At 42.5% G+C, this 19,225-nt stretch overlaps 2 protein-coding genes and 1 long non-coding RNA gene across 3 annotated transcripts in view; 2 read left to right on the top strand and 1 right to left on the bottom strand.

Moving 5' to 3' along the window:
- LOC149451512 (uncharacterized) overlaps nt 1-19,225 on the bottom strand; it is a 56,493-nt gene that overhangs the window by 24,376 nt on the left and 12,892 nt on the right. The window lies entirely within an intron of this gene.
- LOC149451514 (uncharacterized) lies at nt 1,582-4,756 on the top strand. The gene is made up of 3 exons (XR_016315022.1): nt 1,582-1,668; nt 4,048-4,174; nt 4,586-4,756. It is a non-coding gene; the product is annotated as an uncharacterized LOC149451514 (long non-coding RNA).
- Nucleotides 5,140-6,540, top strand: LOC149451513 (uncharacterized). Its single transcript, XM_089690564.1, has 4 exons — nt 5,140-5,288; nt 5,375-5,578; nt 6,071-6,262; nt 6,349-6,540. Exons 1-4 carry the CDS (start codon nt 5,193-5,195, stop codon nt 6,538-6,540), a joined length of 684 nt encoding a protein of 227 aa, XP_089546690.1. The 5' UTR covers nt 5,140-5,192.

Raw genomic sequence — 19,225 nt, 5'->3', positions numbered from 1 at the left:
CAGGAGAGACTTCAGGAACGTAACATGTCCAGTCTGGAGGAGAGAAGGGAAAGGGGAGACATGACTGAAACCTTTACATACAACAAGGGAGTGAATAAGGTTCAGGAGGGCAGGATTTTCAATATGAAACCAAAATGAAGAACACGAGGACATGACCTCCAACTAACTGGAGGAAAGTTCACAACTAATCTCAGAAAGTATTATTTTACTGAAAGAGTAGTTGATGCTTGGAGTAAACTTCCAGCAGAGGTAGTGAGCCAGTGACAAATCACAGAGATCATCACAATAGTACACAATGAATGGCTATGAATGCAAGCCATTCATTGTGTACAACTGTCATGTGATCACTGTGATTGGTCACAGCAATCACATGGTACTGGGCTGGCCTGGTACAATGATCTGTCATCTGGTGGACACAGCAGGTGACATATCAAGATACAGCAGTGCCACTAGACTTGGAGGACTTCATATGATGTCCACCCAGGATGGGAGAGATCCCGCTCAGCTGTCATTCTGCTATAGGTCTGGTGGGAAGCAATTCATTACAGGGGACACTGTACAGGTTCTATATGTAGTCTCGGGGGTCCCTGTGGAAGTCCATGTGTGGACATTTCTACCTATGATAAATGACAGGCTAAACCCACCTAGAGACCTGGGGACACTGTGCAGGTTCTATATGTAGTCTGGGGGTCCCTGTGGAAGTCCATGTGTGGACATTCCTACCTATGATAAATGACAGGTTAAACCCACCTGGAGACTTTCTCCACACCTGGAGTGTGCTGAGTTCTTGGAGAACGTCTACACAGTGTTTCCAGATTGGCTTTATCACCCCAACGAGCTCGCTCCAGTTCATGGATGTCATCATTATGTTTGGAGGATCTCACCAGTCAGGAGCCTTTCCTGTCATCCTACATGTTCCCTTCTGAGGATTGTTCTATCCTTCCAAACAAATGTATGAAATCATGGATGAGTCCTCCTTCTATGTGATCTAGAAGATCTTCAATCACAATGTCTTTATGGATGAAGTGGATGGCCCAGTTTATATATTATTTATTGCTTTACAGCTTTATTCCCTCCAGGATTCATTCTTTATTTATAGAACCATTCAAGGAAGTGTTCTTACTGTGAGAGATCTCCACCACCATTCCTCTGTGACCATTACATCCTTGTCATTTATGTCTAACATCTTCATTATGAGTGGATTGATAGATATTTTTATGCTTTAGGATGTATTTTTGCATTTTTTTTTACCCAAAAAGATCTGTTTTAGAGGTCTCTGTTTTATTAGGTATTTTCTTTTTATCTTGTGTTCTGTCTCTTTAAAACTTTTCTATCTGTAGTAAAATATATTATATAAACAGTTGGTTGCATAAGAGTTAGGTTTATTGTTTCTTACTTTTTTAGTTCTTTTTGATCTTCCCTGGTATCTCTGTAAGGTAGATACAATGCAGGAATGGTTATTAGGGGACGTTTCTCGGGGCTGCAGTTCCTCTGAACTCCACAAGATGGTGATCTCATTTCTCCCCAGACAGGACTTCTCTATGGAATACAGACAGGAAGTGATGTCAGGTACAGACAGGAAGTGATGTCAGGTACAGACAGGACACTCCGAGAGGTGAGTTGGGAGGAAGCAGATTGGAGACGTTGGTGGAAGTGGCAGCAGAGGAGGTAATAAGATGTTATTTCCTATTTACACCCAGTACCCCCCCCATCATGTCCGTCCTCTTCCTCCATAGTCATGTCCGTCCTCTTCCTCCATAGTCACGTCCATCCTCTTCCTCCATAGTCATGTCCGTCCTCTTCCTCCATAGTCTCGTTTGTCCTCTTCCTCCATAGTCACGTCCGTCCTCTTCCTCCATAGTCATGTCCGTCCTCTTCCTCCATAGTCTCGTTTGTCCTCTTCCTCCATAGTCACGTCCGTCCTCTTCCTCCATAGTCATGTTCATCCTCTTCCTCCATAGTCACGTCCGTTCTCTTCCTCCATAGTCACGTCCGTCCTCTTCCTCCATAGTCACGTCCGTCCTCTTCCTCCATAGTCATGTCCGTCCTCTTCCTCCATAGTCACTGTGACGTCTTTTATCTCCAGCAGATGATGATACACACATATATAGTGTGGGAACCCAGATGAACCCCTTCAGGGGCAGAACATTCCCCCACTTCCGGGGCCGGAACATTCTCCTCATTGTGGAGATAAATTCTAGTAATATGGTCCTCTAAACAAACAGCACTGACAATAAATAGACAAGACAAGGACCATCCTGACCATACATGGCCTACAAAGGGCAATGATGACACTACACAGGCAGCCAATGGGCAATCATTACACTATGCAGCCAACACAATGATGGAGTGCCGGGGTCAGGAGTATGGAGCATAGAGCCCCTTACATTGCTGCTCAGGAGGAAGGAAACAATCCTTTGTAACAGAAAATGTATATAAATCTGAGGTGCGTTTAGGAATATCTGGGGTTTAAAAAATAAATGGGGCTTTATAGCGACTAAAACATTTAATATGTGTAACATTGCGCTGTTTCCTCCTCCCCTCCCCCGCCTGTCTCCAGCACCACACCTGGGGACTAGCAGGGAGGGAAGGGACCTTGCAGTGTAATGAGAACCGATTGGGGAAAGGGAAAGGGGAGTGTCCTGCTTATCCTTTCTCCCTTTCACTCCCAGAGCCATTTTTGCATTTTTTGCACATTTAAAAAATCATTTTATCCTGAAGATGACACAAAACCCCCAAAATGTAGGTTTTTTAAAAGTAGAGACTTTAGAGAATAAAATAGCGGCAGTTCTATTTTTTTATGTCACAAAATATTATCACAAAGTCTAGGAAATGCCAAATTTCAGTAAAAAATACACTTAAGCTGATTTCAGGGCACAAAAAGCAATAAATGACCCATTTATGTGTAATAATATAAAAGCCGAGGTTGCAGCGAGTAAATAGATATCCAACATGTCAAACCTTAAGTTGTGTGTGCTGAAATGGTGACAACCTTTAGTCCCCGGTATTATCTATAGGGGACACATTTAAAGCCCCTTCTAGGTCATCAGTATAGAGTACGGAGGAGGTCTGCTCCTAGAATTATCCTCTCATTCTGGTGTGACCGGCGATATGTAACGTGTATCACAATCAATGTTATCACGTGTAGGCGCTCCAGCGTGTGCTCTTACGTTTGGGTGCGCATATATGTGGGGGAGGGGGGCCTTAAAATTTTTTAAAGGGAGGAGTTATGTACTTGGTTATAACTTTAATTCTTTGCATTTAAAAAAAACATTTTTACTTAAGGGGACAAAGTCCTCTATGTGATGACTTTTGATGAGAGGTTCCCTTCATTGAGACATCCAGGGTCTAAAAGACCCCCAATGTTCCCCTGTACTCCATTGGATGTAATGTAGAGCACATCGCACCGCATTACATTCTTTGCCGTCCTCGATGGTCGGGAAATCTGTCATAATGTCACTTCTGGGTCAGGACAAGAAGGGAGTGAACATGTCCGCTCTCCTCCGCCCCCTCTACCCTCTGACACCCGCTGACCCGGGCCCACAGATGGGCAAGCAGAGCCGGGGAAGCATAGTAGGTACAGGAGAGGTTCACACACACGGGGTGGCAGAGGCTGGCACCTGAAAGGAGAGCCCTGCGGCTTGCCCTCAGCAGGGATAAAGATTAAACACAATACTTGCCCGGCCCCCAGAACTACATGTCCCGGGCGTCGGGTGATGTAAAGTGACCATCCCTGCATGATGAGCCGACATTGACCTCACAGCACTGCCTCAGAGCAGACTAGTCATAGGAAGGATCAGATTTATCATTCCTTGTCTGCAGATCTAATACTCATCAAACCAGTTCAGAGACCAAACAAACCCAACAGAGAAAAGGGGCCCCGGACCTCAAAATTGTAGTAAACACTAAACAGTCCAGACTAAATGTCTTCCCATGGGGGGAGTAGTTCTTCAATGTCCAGCAACCCTCCTATTCCCCCTTCACATCCACATCCTTTTATTGTGTGACCAATACCATCCAAATCATTCTTACTTTCATTTCCCAAAGTTATCCGTCTACAAGGAGACCTGTATAGATCACATGATGGCACCAATGAGGATGGAGGAGGACCGGAGTCACGACTGAGAAGATACTAAACCTCACCCTGGAGATCATCTACCTGCTGACCGGAGAGGTGAGGAGGATTCTGGGAGGTCACATGACATCACTCTCATCTCTATTAATAAAACACAGACCTGACCGGAGAGGTGAGGAGGATTCTGGGAGGTCACATGACATCACTCTCATCTCTATTAATAAAACACAGACCTGACCGGAGAGGTGAGGAGGATTCTGGGAGGTCACATTGTGATGGATTTGGTAAAATGTCTATTTTGTTTCCTATTGAATATATATATACGCTATTTCTATAAGTTTTATAAATATTTACTTTTATACTTTAATACATATGTTGTGTGAATATTTTCTGCCTGCTGGGCTTTGTGGTACTATAAGAAATCCTTGCCTAAGAAATATTTGCTCACAGGAACAGACCCCCTCCCACCGTGTGATTTGGAAGACAAAAGAATGTTTTTCTCTTTTTAAGATAAGACTGAAGAAGATCACACCTATACCATGACGGAGATTGTTTTCGTGTGGAAATGACCAATCAAAGACTAATATAATGCTTATGCTGTTGTCACATGACTCTCGCATCATTCTGCATATATAAGTTCACTTTCTCATTATAATAAACTAGAAGTATTCATAGACTGAACTTGTGTGTCAGCGTGAGTGTCTTCCAATGTGCGCACATTTCAAAAGCTAGCGTCATAAATTTTGGACAGGAACAGATAAGCACTGGATGATTAAGTCCATGACTAAAACAACATGACATCACTCTCATCTCTATTAATAAAACACAGACCTGACCGGAGAGGTGAGGAGGATTCTGGGAGGTCACATGACATCGCTTTCATCTCTATTAATAAAACACAGACCTGACCAGAGAGGTGAGAAGGATTCTGGGAGGTCACATGACATCACACTTGTCTATTCTGGTCAATAGACCATTTTATTTTTGCACACATTTAGATGATGTCAGGTGGTTGATATTGTTTTATTTGTCTCCTGATCTGTAGGATTATGTTGTAAAGAAGAAGTCTAGTGGGGAGCCAATCTCAGGAGGATGGAGCAGAACCCAGAGCCTCACCATGGTGCCTCCATCTCATTCTCTGATACCTGAGAGGGAGAAAGAGCAGAAGATTCTGGAACTGACCACCATGATGGTCCATCAGCTGACAGGAGAGGTGAGCGGTGCCGGGAATTCTGGGACATTCTCCAATAACAGACAAGGGATGTGTCTGGATGGTGACTGTATCATTGTGTGTGTCAGGTTCCTATAAGGTGTCAGGGTGTCACTGTCTATTTCTCCATGGAGGAGTGGGAGTATTTAGAAGGACACAAGGATCTCTACAAGGACGTCATGATGGACAATCAGCAGACTTTGGGTTTTGTGAAGATTGTAAGGAAGGAATTTCCCCGGAATGAGACGATATTGAAGCTCACCCTGGAGATCCTCAGCCTGCTGACTGGAGAGGTGAGTGTAATGAAGGGGTTAAATCTGACTCGGCTGTACACTGGGAGGGATTCAGAGTCACTTGAAGTCTTCTGATGTTCTGTAATCAATAACGACATCCACACAAGTACTATGAATACATAAAGTGTCCGGACTCTATGAGATTTGGTTATAGCACAAGATGGCGGCATTGGTTATAGAAGAGAACAATCTCAGCTTTCGTCCAATCAGTGAGACCCATGATTACCAGCATGCCACGCCCACTGACCACTAAATCCATGGGTGACATTTCCTGGTGGGTCAGTGAGCCTTACTAGTAAACCATTAGTGACTCTATTATATGACTTCTAGAAGGAGCTATAAATCTGACCCCATTGTCATCATATCATTGGATGGAGATGTCTGTCCTTTGCTGAGTCGGCACATTGTGGCCAATCCCTGGAGAATAAATCTAGAGCTGACCATAGAAGTGAGGGATTATGGGAGAGTGAGATTTATCTTTGTATCACACAGAACTGTACAGGAGTCATGAAGAAATCTACCGACAATGACACCAGAAGGAGATCTCATCGTATGACCACAAGATCCTCGAGAATCCAGAATCCCATCACCATCCCCCCACCTCCATCCCTGATCCCTACAAGACAGAAGACACAGAAGATTCTAGAAGTCACCAAGAAGATGATGGAGCTGCTGACAGGAGAGGTGAGCGGTGCCGGGAATTCTGGGACATTCTCCAGTAACAGACAAGGGATGTGTCTGGATGGTGACTGTATCATTGTGTGTGTCAGGTTCCTATAAGGTGTCAGGGTGTCACTGTCTATTTCTCCATGGAGGAGTGGGAGTATTTAGAAGGACACAAGGACCTCTACAAGGACGTCATGATGGACAATCAGCCGCCCCTCACATCACCGGGTAAGAGGAGACTTTATTGTAAAGGAGAGAGCAGTACGGAGGATCCACCTAGATCCCCCATCATCTGATAAACACATAGAAACAATGGATTCAGTCAGTGTGTGTGTTTCTTACAGATGGATCCAGTCATGGGAACCCACCAGAGAGATGTCCCCGTCCTCTGTATTCCCAGGATTCCACACAGGAAGGTCACACCATCCCTCATTGTTGCAAGGTTGGTGGGATTGAGCATCTAGAACATGGACTTGTGGAGATGATATGTGGAATTTGTATGCGACCTTATATTTTACAGATGATATTTTCTCTCATTTCCTTGATTTAGAGTGGAGATCCAATCGATAAAGAAATTTGAGCTGAAAGCAGAAGAAGAAGAGGCGTATGTGAGGGATGATCAGCAGTCTATGGAGGAGGATGGAATAACGGGGACATTTATAGAGGAGGACACTCCTACAGAGATCAGCACAGGTGGGTCATGAACACTAAATCCATTCCTCCACCCATACTGCTCACTGATTGGTCCAGAGTAGGGCGGGGACTGGGTGATATCAGCCTGTAATCCCCTGGTCACTTTCCTGAGCTGTGTTCCCCGTCCTGTATTCCTGGATTTCTCTCGGATAATCTTCCTTCTCTGTGCTGCAGACACAATTTATGTCTCTAGACTGGATTTATGGAGATTCTGGGGTTCAGCTGGCAGCAAAATGTTGATTGTTACTCTAAGCATTGCATAATGTAGGCACCCAGGACTTGTGACTGGGGTCTCCTGCCTTGTGCCTGACTCCTCCAGGGGACCTTCTCTGTTATCTGCTGGCTGTGCCGGGTGGAGGGATATGTCTGTAGTGTCTCAGACCCAAGTCACTGAGTGCAGTCTCAGGAGATGGGAGGCAGCGGTGTGGGACCTACATAGTTACATAGTTAGTCTGGCTGAAAAAAGACATCCATCTAGTTGTATCATTAAAAATAAAAGTTATAATCCGACACCCACAGCTGATCCACCAGAAGGCAAAAACCCAGCAAAGCACGATCCGATATCCTCTTGCAGGGGAAAAATTCCTTCCTGACCCCCCCGAGAGGCAATCGGATATTCCCTGGATCAACTTTCCCTATGAATGTTATATCCAGTTATATTCTGTGTATCCAAGAAAGAATCCAGGACTTTCCTACAGCAATCCCCCCTTATGTATTATACATGGAGATCATATCCCCCCCCTTATGTATTATACATGGAGATCATATCCCCCCCTTATGTATTATACATGGAGATCATATCCCCCTTATGTATTATACATGGAGATCATATCCCCCCTTATGTATTATACATGGTGATCATATCCCCCTTATGTATTATACATGGAGATCATATCCCCCTTATGTATTATACATGGAGATCATATCCCCCCTTATGTATTATACATGGTGATCATATCCCCCCCCATGTATTATACATGGAGATAATATCCCCCTTATGTATTATACATGGAGATCATATCCCCCTTATGTATTATATATGGAGATCATATCCCCCCCCCCCTTATGTATTATACATGGAGATCATATCCCCCCCCCCCTTATGTATTATACATGGAGATCATATTCCCCCTTATGTATTATACATGGAGATCATATCCCCCCTTATGTATTATACATGGAGATCATATCCCCCCTTATTTATTATACATGGTGATCATATCCCCCCTTATGTATTATACATGGTGATCATATCCCCCCTTATGTATTATACATGGAGATCATACCCCCCCTTATGTATTATACATGGAGATCATATCCCCCCTTATGTATTATACATGGAGATCATATCCCCCCTTATGTATTATACATGGAGATCATATCCCCCTTATGTATTATACATGGAGATCATATCCCCCCTTATGTATTATACATGGAGATCATATCCCCCCCTTATGTATTATACATGGAGATCATATCCCCCCTTATGTATTATACATGGAGATCATATCCCCCCCTTATGTATTATACATGGAGATCATATCCCCCTTATGTATTATACATGGTGATCATATCCCCCCTTATGTATTATACATGGAGATCATATCCCCCCTTATGTATTATACATGGAGATCATATCCCCCTTATGTATTATACATGGAGATCATATCCCCCCTTATGTATTATACATGGAGATCATATCCCCCTTATGTATTATACATGGAGATCATATCCCCCTTATGTATTATACATGGAGATCATATCCCCCCTTATGTATTATACATGGAGATCATACCCCCCCCTTATGTATTATACACGGAGATCATATACCCCCTTATGTATTATACATGGAGATCATATCCCCCCTTATGTATTATTCACGGAGATCATATCCCCCTTATGTATTATACATGGAGATCATATCCCCCCTTATGTATTATACATGGAGATCATATCCCCCCTTATGTATTATACATGAAGATCATATCCCCCTTATGTATTATACATGGAGATCATATCCCCCTTATGTATTATACATGGAGATCATATCCCCCCCTTATGTATTATACATGGAGATCATATCCCCCCTTATGTATTATACATGGAGATCATATCCCCCTTATGTATTATATATGGAGATCATATCCCCCCCCTTTATGTATTATACATGGAGATCATATCCCCCCCCCTTATGTATTATACATGGAGATCATATTCCCCCTTATGTATTATACATGGAGATCATATCCCCCCTTATGTATTATACATGGAGATCATATCCCCCCTTATGTATTATACATGGAGATCATATCCCCCCTTATGTATTATACATGGAGATCATATCCCCCCTTATGTATTATACATGGAGATCATATCCCCCTTATGTATTATACATGGAGATCATATCCCCCCTTATGTATTATACATGGAGATCATATCCCCCTTATGTATTATACATGGAGATCATATCCCCCTTATGTATTATACATGGAGATCATATCCCCCTTATGTATTATACATGGAGATCATATCCCCCCTTATGTATTATACATGGAGATCATATCTCCCCCTTATGTATTATACATGGAGATCATATCCCCCCCTTATGTATTATACATGGAGATCATATCCCCCCCTTATGTATTATACATGGAGATCATATCCCCCCTTATGTATTATACATAGAGATCATATCCCCCTTATGTATTATACATGGAGATCATATCCCCCCTTATGTATTATACATGGAGATCATATCCCCCCTTATGTATTATACATGGAGATCATATCCCCCCTTATGTATTATACATGGAGATCATATCTCCCCCTTATGTATTATACATGGAGATCATATCTCCCCCTTATGTATTATACATGGAGATCATATCCCCCCCTTATGTATTATACATGGAGATCATATCCCCCCTTATGTATTATACATGGAGATCATATCCCCCTTATGTATTATACATGGAGATAATATCCCCCCTTATGTATTATACATGGAGATCATATCCCCCCTTATGTATTATACATGGAGATCATATCCCCTCTTATGTATTATACATGGAGATCACATCCCCCCTTATGTATTATACATGGAGATCATATCACCCTTATGTAATATACATGGAGATCATATCCCCCCTTATGTATTATACATGGAGATCATATCCCCCCCTTATGTATTATACATGGAGATCATATCCCCCCTTATGTATTATACATGGAGATCATATCCCCCTTATGTATTATACATGGAGATCATATCCCCCCTTATGTATTATACATGGAGATCATATCCCCTCTTATGTATTATACATGGAGATCACATCCCCCCTTATGTATTATACATGGAGATCATATCCCCCCTTATGTATTATACATGGAGATCATATCTCCCCCTTATGTATTATACATGGAGATCATATCTCCCCCTTATGTATTATACATGGAGATCATATCTCCCCCTTATGTATTATACATGGAGATCATATCCCCCCCTTATGTATTATACATGGAGATCATATCCCCCCTTATGTATTATACATGGAGATCATATCCCCCTTATGTATTATACATGGAGATAATATCCCCCCTTATGTATTATACATGGAGATCATATCCCCCCTTATGTATTATACATGGAGATCATATCACCCTTATGTAATATACATGGAGATCATATCCCCCCTTATGTATTATACATGGAGATCATATCCCCCCCTTATGTATTATACATGGAGATCATATCCCCCCTTATGTATTATACATGGAGATCATATCCCCCTTATGTATTATACATGGAGATCATATCCCCCCTTATGTATTATACATGGAGATCATATCCCCTCTTATGTATTATACATGGAGATCACATCCCCCCTTATGTATTATACATGGAGATCATATCCCCCTTATGTATTATACATGGGGATCATATCCACCCTTATGTATTATACATGGAGATCATACCCCCCTTATGTATTATTCACGGAGATCATATCCCCCTTATGTATTATACATGGAGATCATATCCCCCCCTATGTATTATACATGGAGATCATATCCCCCCTTATGTATTATTCATGGAGATCATATCCCCTCTTATGTATTATACATGGAGATCACATCCCCCCTTATGTATTATACATGGAGATCATATCCCCCTTATGTATTATACATGGAGATCATATCCCCCTTATGTATTATACATGGAGATCATATCCCTCCTTATGTATTATACATGGAGATCATATCCCCCTTATGTATTATACATGGAGATCATATCCCCCCTTATGTATTATACATGGAGATCATATCCCCCCTTATGTATTATACATGGAGATCATATCCCCCTTATGTATTATACATGGAGATCATATCCCCCTTATGTATTATACATGGAGATCATATCCCCCCTTATGTATTATACATGGAGATCATATCCCCCCCTTATGTATTATACATGGAGATCATATCCCCCCTTATGTATTATACATGGAGATCATACCCCCCCTTATGTATTATACACGGAGATCATATACCCCCTTATGTATTATACATGGAGATCATATCCCCCCTTATGTATTATTCACGGAGATCATATCCCCCTTATGTATTATACATGGAGATCATATCCCCCCTTATGTATTATACATGGAGATCATATCCCCCCTTACGTATTATACATGGAGATCATATCCCCCCTTATGTATTATACATGGAGATCATATCCCCCCCTTATGTATTATACATGGAGATCATATCCCCCTTATGTATTATACATGGAGATCATATCCCCCCTTATGTATTATACATGGAGATCATATCCCCCCTTAATCTCCTCTTCTCAGTAGAGAATACATTCAGTTCCTCTAATCTTTCTTCATAGCTGATCTCCTCCATGCCTCGTATCAGTTTGGTTGCCCTTCTCTGTACTTCCTCCAGTTCCCCAATGTTCTTTCTGTGAATTGGAGCCCAAAACTGAACTGCATATTCCAAATGAGGTATTACTAATGATTTGTACCCGGGGGGAGGGGGGGGATATCTCTCTCTCTGGAGTCTATACCTCTCCTAATACAAGAGAGGATTTTGCTCACTTTAGAACCCGCAGCTTTTCATTGCTGCCATTATTAGGCTGGTAATTTACCAGCACCCCAGATCCTTCTCCACCATTGACCCCCCCCCAGATCCTTTACCATTGACCCATCCAGATCCTTCTCCACAATTGCCCCAAGATCCTTCTCCACCATTGTCCCCCCAAATCCTTCACCATTGTCCCCCCAAATCCTTCTCCACCATTGACCCCCCAGATCCTTCTCCACCATTGACCCCCCCAGTTGTACCCCCCTAGTATGTATGATGCATATTCTTAGCCCCCAAGTGCAGAACCTTACATTTATCACCATTAGCCCTCATTGGCCCCATAGCCCCCCAATTACACAGAGCATTGAGGTCGGCTTGTAAGTTGGAGACATCCTGTAAGGACGTTATTCCCCGGCACAGCTTGGTGTCATCTGCAAAGACTGGAATGGGGTTTATAATCTCACACCCCATATTGTTTATATATATATTAAAAAGTAAGGGTCCCAACACTGAACCCTGGGGTACCCCACTAATAACACTGAACCTTGGGGTACCCCACTAATAACACTGAACCTTGGGGTACCCCACTAATAACACTGAACCTTGGGGTACCCCACTAATAACACTGATCCTTGGGGTACCCCATTAATAATACTGAACCTTGGGGTACCCCACTAATAACACTGAACCCTGGGGTACCCCACTAATAACACTGAACCTTGGGGTACCCCACTAATAACACTGAACCTTGGGGTACACCACTGACACCCCCAGACCATTCAGAGTATGAATCATTAACCACTACTCTCTGAATACGATCTTTAAGCCAGTTTTCTATCCATTTACATTCAGATTTTTCCATCCCCATAGACTTTACCTTACACATTAGCCGTGTGTGGGGAACTGTGTCCAAGTATACCACGTCCACCGCCACCCCTCTGTCCAAGTATACCACGTCCCCCACCACCGCTCTGTCCAAGTATACCACGTCCCCCACCACCGCTCTGTCCAAGTATACCACGTCCACCGCCACCCCTCTGTCCAAGTGTACCACGTCCACCGCCACCGCTCTGTCCAAGTATACCACGTCCACCGCCACCCCTCTGTCCAAGTGTACCACGTCCACCGCCACCCCTCTGTCCAAAGATACCACGTCCACCGTCACCCCTCTATCCAAGTATACCACATCCACAGCCACCCCTCTGTCCAAGGATACCACGTCCACCGCCACCCCTCTGTCCAAGTATACCACATCCAGCGCCACCTCTCTGTCCAAGTATACCACGTCCCCCACCACCGCTCTGTCCAAGTATACCACGTCCACCGCCACCCCTCTGTCCAAGTATACCACGTTTTTCACGGAAGTCTAATCTTCACACACATCAGAGATCTCACACGGGAGAGAAGCCATATTCCTGTCCTGAGTGTGGGAAATGTTTTTCAAAGAAGTCTAATCTTTACGCACATCAGAGATCTCACACGGGGAAGAAGCTGTATTCTTTTCCTGAGTGTGGGAAATGTTTTTCAGAGAAGTGCATTCTTCAAACACATCAGAGATCTCACACAGGGGAGAAGCCGTATTCTTGTCCTGAGTGCAGGAAATGTTTTTCAATGAAGTCCAATCTTTACAGACATCAGAGATCTCACACGGGAGAGAAGCCATATTCCTGTCCTGCGTGTGGGAAATGTTTTTCAAGGAAGTCCCATCTTTACACACATCAGAGATCTCACACGGGGGAGAAGCCGTATTCTTGTCCTGAGTGCGGGAAATGTTTTTCACAGAAGTCCAGTCTTCACACACATCAGAGATCTCACACGGGAGAGAAGCCATATTCCTGTCCTGAGTGTGGGAAATGTTTTTCAAAGAAGTCTAATCTTTACGCACATCAGAGATCTCACACGGGGAAGAAACCGTATTCTTGTCCTGAGTGTGGGAAATGTTTTTCAGAGAAGTGCATTCTTCAAACACATCAGAGATCTCACACAGGGGAGAAGCCGTATTCTTGTCTTGAGTGCAGGAAATGTTTTTCAGATAAGTCCAGTCTTCACAGACATCAGAGACTTCACACGGGGGTGAAGCCACTTTCCTGTCCTGAGTGAGGGAAATGTTCCTCACTGAAGTCCTGTCTTCCTGTACATCAGGGGTCCCACACAACCCTGGAGGTGTATTAGTGCCTTGAGTGCAGGAAATGTCTTCTAGGTGAATGTTGCTGGACATCCCAGCTCTCATGTGGGGAAGAAGCACACCCTGATATACACCTCAGATATACTCCATGGCTGATCTTCATCATGGAAGAAACAGTTCATAAGGAGATCAGAGGTCCCCAAAGACATGGATGAAGTGTGGGACCGGGTTGGCCATTGATAGCAGGGTAAGAATAAAAATGGAGGCCTGACCAAGAGCACTGGGCTAACTTTTCATTGGGGTGCAGCCTATATGCTAGCGATGGTTTGCACCTAATTGGAAGGGGGTCTGCTGTGCTGGGGGAGGGGTTTATGGGAAGGCTGGAGGAATATATAAACTAGGATGGAGGAGGGAGGGAGAATTCGATTATAATGAGGAAGACAGATCAGACGGGTCAGTACTTATTGGGGGGTGGAATGTGGAAAGATGGGGGGAGGGCTATGATAGATGGTAAGAAGGTTCCCATGTTACAAATAACCAGTGGAATTGGTACCATTTGTATGAAAATAAAAAATACACAAAATCCTTGTGAGCAAGGTATCGGTGAATGGACAAGGTGTCAGTAAATGAACAAGGTGTCAGTGAATGAAAGTGTTTGTTCCCCAATACCAGAAGTGTGCCCAGCACAATAGGTGAGTTGGAAGGTTTGGTGCATGAAGAGAACTAGGATTGAATTGGTATTGCTGAATCTTGGCTTCATTCCTCACATGACTGGGCCATTCATATTCCTGGCTAGGTTCTCTTTCGGAGAGACGGGGGAAATAGGAAAGGTGGTGGTGTCTGTCTCTGTTTGAGAAGTGATCTCAGAGCGAGTGTGAAAGAGGACCTAGTTGATGGAGAGTGTGATGAGGCTGAAGTATTATGGGTGGAACTGCACATGGGGGGGCGGTACTACAAAGGTCATCATTGGAGTTTGTTATAGGCCTCCCAGTGTTAATGAGGAGGTGGAGACTCAGCTCCTCCCACAGACGGAAAGGGCTGGGACAGTGATAATAATGGGGGATGGTAATGACCCAGAAAGTGACTGGAGTAATGGTACTGCAGGAACAGTTAAAGGGCAAAAATAAATAAACTTACTACAGGACAATTTTATGGTCCAGTTCATAGAGGCCCCAACTAGGAATGATGCTCTGCTGGACCTGGTCATCTCAAACCATGAAGAGCTTATTACGAATGTCCATATAAAAGAACATCTGGGTAGGAGTGACCATAACATGATTTCATTTATTGTTAGCTGTAAACAGCGAGCACATACGGGAAAATAAAAACGCTCAACTTTAAGAGAGCTAATATCCCTGGGAGGGAATATTGGCATCACAATGAACACAACACAGAAATGGGAGTTCTTCAAAAAGACTGTATGTGACCACACTGCAAAATATATTCCCATGGGCAACAAGTATAAAAGGCTACAAATCCAACCTATGTGGCTTACGGCCAAAGTTCCAAAAGCGATAGATAATAAGAAAAGAGCTTTTATTAAATATAACAATGAAGGAACGCGATCATCGTTTACACATTACAAAGAATAGAACAGAAGATGCAAAAAGGAAATAAAGGCACAAAAACTGAAAACAAACGACAGAAAGATATCAGGACGACCCCAAAACATTCCTCCAATATATGAATAGTAGAAAGGTCCGGTCCCAGCATGTAGGCCCTTTACAGAACCATCTAGAGGGGGGGGGACAAAGAGAAGGACAATGTATGAAATCCCTTCTTCAGCTCTGTGTATACAAAGGAGCATGGGGGGTGGTACTGACACCCCCCAGATGATCCACATTGGCTCACAATTGATATGATCCAGAAATATTTGTACAGAATAAAGGTGAATAAAGCCCCTGGACCGGATGGCAGACACCCACGGGGCCTTAAAGAATTCAGCTCTGTCATCTCACAGCCATTGTTTCTCATTGTTAGGGACTCTGTAATGACTGGCATAGTACCACTGGATTGGTGTAAGGCCAATGTGGGGCCAATATTTATAAAGGGGACAAAATCTTTCCCAAGTAATTATAGACCTGTTAGTGTAACTTCTATAGTTGGGAAGATACTGGAGAGTTTAACCCCTCCCCCTCCTGAGGATTTACCCCCCTTCCTGACCACGCCTCTTTTTGCTTTCGGCGCTGCACTAGTTCAACTGATAATTGCGCGGTCATGCAATGCTGCACCCAAACAACATTTATGTCCTTTTTTTCACACAAATAGAGCTTTCTTTCGGAGGTATTTGATCACCTGTGCTCTTTTTATTTTTTGCGCTATAAACAAAAAAAGACCAAAAATTTTGAAAAAAAAACCAATATTTTTTACTTTTGGCTATAAAAAATATATAGTAAACTCAAAGTTAGTTATAAATTTAGGCCAAAATGTATTCTGCTCCATGTTTTTGGTAAAAAAAAATCCCAATAAGTGTATATTGATTGCTTTGTGTGATAGTTATAGCGTCTACAAACTATGGGAGAGATAATGGAATTTACACCATTGTTTTACTATACAGCACTGCACTAGTTTTACTGACAATTGCGCGGTCATGCAATACGGTACATAAATGAACATGTAACTAAACTCTTCTTTAAACATAGATGAATCTATCCCAATATACAATAAAATAAAAAAATTAATTGTAAAATAAAATAAAAATCCCCAAAAATTATATATCAAACTGAATGTCCCAAAAAATAAATGTCCAAAATGTCTCTGTAAAGATGTCTTTCCAAATTCCAAAGCAAACTCGTATCATCTTTAATCATCCAGTATGGAAATTCCAAAATTCTTCATGAACCTCAAAAAAATAAACTTCTGATAGTGTATTACCTTTATACTGAACATACATGTAAAATAGTGAAAGAACCGCGTATCATGCCAACTGCATACCGTGAGCTCACACGTGAAAAACAATTCCTCTACCAATATATCAATCTCTGAATATGTAAATACACTCGTGACAAGAATCAGAAGAGTGACCATTCCAAGTCCAAACGATGAAACGTGATCACCTCCAAATAGTGAGGATGGAGAATAACCCAAATCTCTAATAGTGAGCTCTACAAACTCAATAATAGTGACCAATAAAGTGCTCTCCTCCAACTGGTGCAACAATGGATCATTCCCCTCTGGAAATAAATCACAGGCTTTCAGGGGATAGTCGCACTCTCCAGGCTTCCTAATGTTCCTGTTGGCACTCTTCCATATTCCTCATCAGGTGAGATAGGAGACAATCAGCGCTATATAGTAACATAAGTCAATATTTATTGAATATCTTACATTACAATTGAAGAATATCAGCTTCCAGCATTCAGAACAGCTCAGGTGTAGTCCTATGTATAGAGAACCGTATGTTCCCACTTCCAAAATGGCCACCACCACACTTCCGGTTTTGCGTGAGTGCGTTAGACGTTGCGTGTCCCAATGTGTTTTGTCACTTCCTGGACTTTTTCACACGGGATCAAGATGTCTGAGAGGTGGTTCCTTATATTCTGTCCCACATCATGGGCAAGAAATCGAATCCGCCATCTTACTATATGGAAAAATGGTGGCATGTATATCTTTATTCCCATTCCCTATACAAGCACTGCAATCCCTATACGAGCACTGCAATCCCTGTACGAACACTGCAATCCCTATACGAGCATTGCAATCCCTATACAAACACTGCAATCCCTATACGAGTGTTTTAGTCATGGACTTAATCATCCAGTGCTTATCTGTTCCTGTCCTAATTTATGACGCTAGCTTTTGGAATGTGCGCACATTGGAAGGGACTCACGCTGACACACAAGTTCAGTCTATGAATACTTCTAGTTTATTATAATGAGAAAGTGAACTTATATATGCAGAATGATGCGAGAGTCATGTGACAACAGCATAAGCATTATATTAGTCTTTGATTGGTCATTTCCACACGAAAACAATCTCCGTCATGGTATAGGTGTGATCTTCTTCAGTCTTATCTCATAGAGAAGAAAAACATTCTTTGTTTCCCAAATCACACGGTGGGAGGGGGTCTGTGTGTGTGAGCAGACATTTCTTAAGCAAGGATTTCTTATAGTACCACAAAGCCCAGCAGGCAGAAAATATTCACACAACATATGTATTAAAGTATAAAAGTAAATATTTATAAAACTTATAGAAATAGCGTATATATATATATATTCAATAGGAAATGAAACAGGCATTTTACCAAATCCATCACAGTCCCCAATTAAAATGACTATTTTACTCTGTCCCTATAAGACCTCGCTCATCTGTCCCTATAAGACCTCGCTCATCTGTCCTTATGTACCTTGGAACTCTTTTGTGCTGTACGTTAGACGGGTGATGACTATTTCATCACCCCCCTTGCCACAGACTTTGTACATAAGGAAGTCAGATGCTATCCCTACAAAATTGTGAGATTACTATTGGCGGAGAGGGACCGTAATGGGGTATAAGGTTTTTCTCCATCTATCATGTGGGGATCCTCTTGCTCCTGGTTCAGGAAGGTAGGTGTTCTGTTGTCTACAACTTTGCTCATCAATTTCCTCACACATGGTATAACACAGCATACAACCAGGACCAGGAGAATCAGAATTATTAGTACAGTTACCCCTATTTGGGCAAGTATCTTTTCCCACCCACTCATCCAACTGAAATATTGATCCCACAAGTCTGTGATCCCTGAATTCTTTTTCAACTCAACTGACAGATCTTCCAATTTCTTCATAGACAGAGTAACCTTACCATTCGAGCCAGCATTGTCAGGAATATATGTACAACATGTTCCGGTTCCTTCTATCATTTTACAGACACCTCCTTTTTCTGCTAGAATCATGTCCAGAGCCATTCTATTCTGGAATGTCATGTAGGATGTAGGGGCTAACTGGTCAACGATTCCTTGGAGGGCATCCCTGGTGTAATTCACAAACCTCTGTTGGTTGTAGTATATGTAATTTATCTAATCTACATTTTTATTAACAGTTATCATGGGAATCAGGGATTCAAAGCCTGCTTTACTTGGTCTCTGGCTTTAAATTTAT

The sequence above is a fragment of the Staurois parvus genome, unplaced genomic scaffold (assembly GCF_062004578.1).
Source record: "Staurois parvus isolate SC_StPar_1 unplaced genomic scaffold, SC_StPar_1.0 ptg000534l, whole genome shotgun sequence".
Taxonomy (NCBI): Eukaryota; Metazoa; Chordata; class Amphibia; order Anura; family Ranidae; genus Staurois; species Staurois parvus.
This window is presented reverse-complemented; position numbering and strand designations above follow the sequence as displayed.

Excerpts from the sequence above, each read along its gene's own strand:
- LOC149451513 (XM_089690564.1), top strand. The coding sequence starts at position 5,193 with ATGGTGCCTCCATCTCATTCTCTGATACCTGAGAGGGAGAAAGAGCAG. Across the intron at positions 5,289-5,374 it reads TCCATCAGCTGACAGGAGAG|GTTCCTATAAGGTGTCAGGG; the intron begins GTGAGCGGTGCC and ends TGTGTGTGTCAG. Across the intron at positions 5,579-6,070 it reads TCAGCCTGCTGACTGGAGAG|AACTGTACAGGAGTCATGAA; the intron begins GTGAGTGTAATG and ends TGTATCACACAG.